Source organism: Triticum aestivum, chromosome 2B (genome assembly GCF_018294505.1).
Source record: "Triticum aestivum cultivar Chinese Spring chromosome 2B, IWGSC CS RefSeq v2.1, whole genome shotgun sequence".
In the NCBI taxonomy this organism is placed as follows: Eukaryota; Viridiplantae; Streptophyta; class Magnoliopsida; order Poales; family Poaceae; genus Triticum; species Triticum aestivum.
The window spans coordinates 182,490,584-182,493,793 of NC_057798.1; the positions used below are offsets into that span (position 1 = coordinate 182,490,584).

The following is a 3,210-nucleotide window of genomic DNA, read 5'->3' on the forward strand; positions in this document are numbered from 1 at the left end:
GGGGAGATTTAGATCCTCTGCTGAGCAGCTCATTTTTCACAGTTTGACAGATGTCATGCTCATCATCAACCGATCCATCAGTCATAAGAAAAATTTGTGGGAGCGCATCATGGGCACTTGACAATAATGCCATCGCCTTGCATGAGAAAAAAAACACAAATATGAAACAACAGGGGGGGGGGGGACTATTATGCCCATACACATTGGGATCTTATTCAAAATAATAATAATACCTCATTTAAAGGATGCATAATATCTGTGCCACCCTCAGCAACAAAGTTGGCGTTCATCCAATCATTCGCACTTGCTATTGCTTTTTCATTTACTTTCTCTAAACATGATGAGAATGAATGGAGCTCCTCATTAAATGTTATAATGTTGAAGTAATCTCCTTGCACAAGTTCGGAAAGAGCTGTAGACACTGCATTCTTCACATTCTCAAGAGGTTTTCCTTTCATGCTTCCACTTGTATCAACAACAAATACGACTGCTTTCTTGAAGACCTATTGGATTGCTCAGATGAGATAAACAGCCAAAAGGCATATTTTGTGAAGCAAGGAGAAAATGAAATTCTTCTGAGTTATTATATGAAAAAAGCTACTTCGATTGCATCATTGTTTCTCATGCCTTCAATGATGTACAGTATCAAGTTACCGAGGAAGCACTTTATTATCAGCATTTCTCTAGGGCGTTGGAACAGAATTGAATGGCAAATAAGAAATATTTCATGACCACAGTATTATCTTATCGCGGTATCATGATAATGGTAGTGTTGCATTACCATATGCCACAAAGGTTACTACAAGAGATCCCTGCCTTTAAAATAGAATATTTTCCATGTTCAGATCTCAACCAAGGAATGTGTACTTCATTATATTAAATGAACTATGGCACTGCAACAAGAAACCAGTTAAAAAGCAGCTAACCTTTCTATTCCCACTTCCAGGTAAAATGAAAATGCTGAATGTATCTCTATCGTCATAATCCTGAGATGTTGAAGGCTGCACATGGATACCACCTGACAAGTCACCAGAGTAAACCTGTAGAAAGCCACACAAAAACAGTCAGCAGCATTGCAGAATTGGACTGCTAAATACAGCGATGGATTTGTAATTTACGTTCATCATCCTCTACTAAAGAATAATTCCTTTAAAATGCCTGGAAAATCAGATAGTCACAGTAACTAGTACATCTAATCCAGATGACAGCATGATTAACTCACACTGTAGGAAAATGTGAAATCTTTGCTTGACCAATTCTCAACAACTGCTTCATGCAGGAAAGACAATTTATCACCCTGCCTTGCCTTTTCCTGAAATAGCAGTTTGAAGAATAAACATTTGCAATGCAGATCAAAACAACATCTAAAAAAATATGTTATAGTTTATTACCTTCAATGAATGGCTTGTGCCCTGCAACAAAACCTCTTTACTGAATCCACTATTCACTGTCAACTGAATTTTCTCCCTCTTCATGAATACTTTTGGTAATGGGTTGACATAGTATGGAAAACGGAAAGGTATGTCGACCGTGAATCGTCCATTATCATAGTGTAACTTCTGAGACCATCTAACTGTGGCTACAATATCCGCTCCACCTTCCACCTTTATTGATAAGATAGCAACAAATCAGCAAAGTAAGTTACAGTTTACAAAAAACATAACGCATAACAGACAAAGAGTGTAAGTTTATATGTATATGGCAAGTACCTGTGGTATTGTCAAGCAAAACATATGGGGTTTCAAAATGCCTTTCATGGTATTCTCCATGGTTTGGTCTTCTACTTCGGTCACTTGAGTATTGTATGACATTCTTCCGACAGTGACCTCAGCGCCTAGAATTGAACCCTATTAGCCAAACCGTTCTTAGGCTGAGACCATCACAAAATATAATCACAAATATTCACCATAAAAATACACTGGCTACCCAATGCTTCACTTGATGTTCTTTTTCTTAACAGTGGATGAGGAATAAATTATACAGGAGGCATCATGTGAGGATAAAATAAAATCTAGTGAAGTTTCTGTATTATTTGTACCTATCAGGTTAATAAACTTAAGCAACCCGAGTAACTTAACAAGGAATCCAATGATAGTGCAAGTGCTTGAGTAATAATAAACTTAATAATACACGATGACCATCCGAGAGTAATAACTTTACAATCAACCTATGCCTGAGTGCAACTACTATACTTATTTAAGCCCTTATCAACCTATGCTACAAGGCAAGATGAACAGAAGCAAAACAACTGCACTTAATACTACACGCTAACCATCCGAGTTTAATAACTTTACTATCAATTTAATTTCTATTTCCAAGCCTTGTATATCCTAGCACATGCTGGAGTAAAGGCCAAACAATCCAGTATGCTGATATGCATGTTGAAATGAGGTAATGCAGCATTTCCTGCACATTCCAAGTGTGTTTGCCTCTTGCAAGACCAACATATCCCTTCCGGTGATTGTTTCCATTGGACAAAGCAAGGAACTACTTTCACTTGCTGATGCAACACCCCTTTACTTGTCTAGAACGAACCAAGCTATTGACAGTATCTAGAGTTCAGCATAGGGCAAGCCAACAATTGCAGTCAGACACCTTGACACGACAAGCGACCCTAACTGTACAACAACTCAAGTCAAACAGACACAATAATACAGCATCACCAATCATGTCAACCCTCACCAAACTGAATCCTACTGGGACGAGCCAACAGAACAACACCAGGAAATAAAAAAAAATGCGATATGCCGACGACGACGGCAGAATCCGATGGCCTCACCTGTTCTCCCATGGGCACGATGAGCCTGACGTCGCACTCGCGGCTGCGCGTGATGCAGTGCAGCCACCAGCGCGCGCGCAGGGTGACGGAGGCCGTGTCGAGCGCGCAGTCGACGGCCAGGTCGATCTCCTTCATCTGCAGCGGGATGAGCGCGGGCGGGTCGAGGCGGCCGTAGACGTAGGGCTGGTAGCTGGGCACGTCGGGGGTGTCGACGGCGCCGGGGTCGGAGACGACCGCGTAGGCCATCGGCGCGGCGGGGAGCAGCAGCGCGGCGGCCGCGTCGGGCCCGCGCTCCATCCCCGCGGGCGGCCGCGGCGGGGGCAGCCCGCCCGGCAGCACGAGCCGCTTCGACAGCTTGAGCCCGTCCTCCACCGCGCGCGCGAAGTCCTCCATGGGGAAGGGAACGGGCGCCGCCGCCGCCGCTTAGGGTT

At 43.2% G+C, this 3,210-nt stretch overlaps 1 protein-coding gene across 1 annotated transcript in view; it reads right to left on the reverse strand.

Moving 5' to 3' along the window:
* The window catches only part of LOC123044225 (uncharacterized), a gene marked incomplete in the record, with an annotated part of 8,208 nt that overhangs the window by 4,570 nt on the left and 428 nt on the right, over positions 1 to 3,210 (reverse strand). The window contains 6 exon segments of the mRNA XM_044466904.1: positions 234 to 503; positions 927 to 1,040; positions 1,223 to 1,312; positions 1,392 to 1,604; positions 1,710 to 1,847; positions 2,780 to 3,210. Of these exon segments, the coding sequence (XP_044322839.1) occupies positions 234 to 503; positions 927 to 1,040; positions 1,223 to 1,312; positions 1,392 to 1,604; positions 1,710 to 1,847; positions 2,780 to 3,172 (1,218 nt within the window).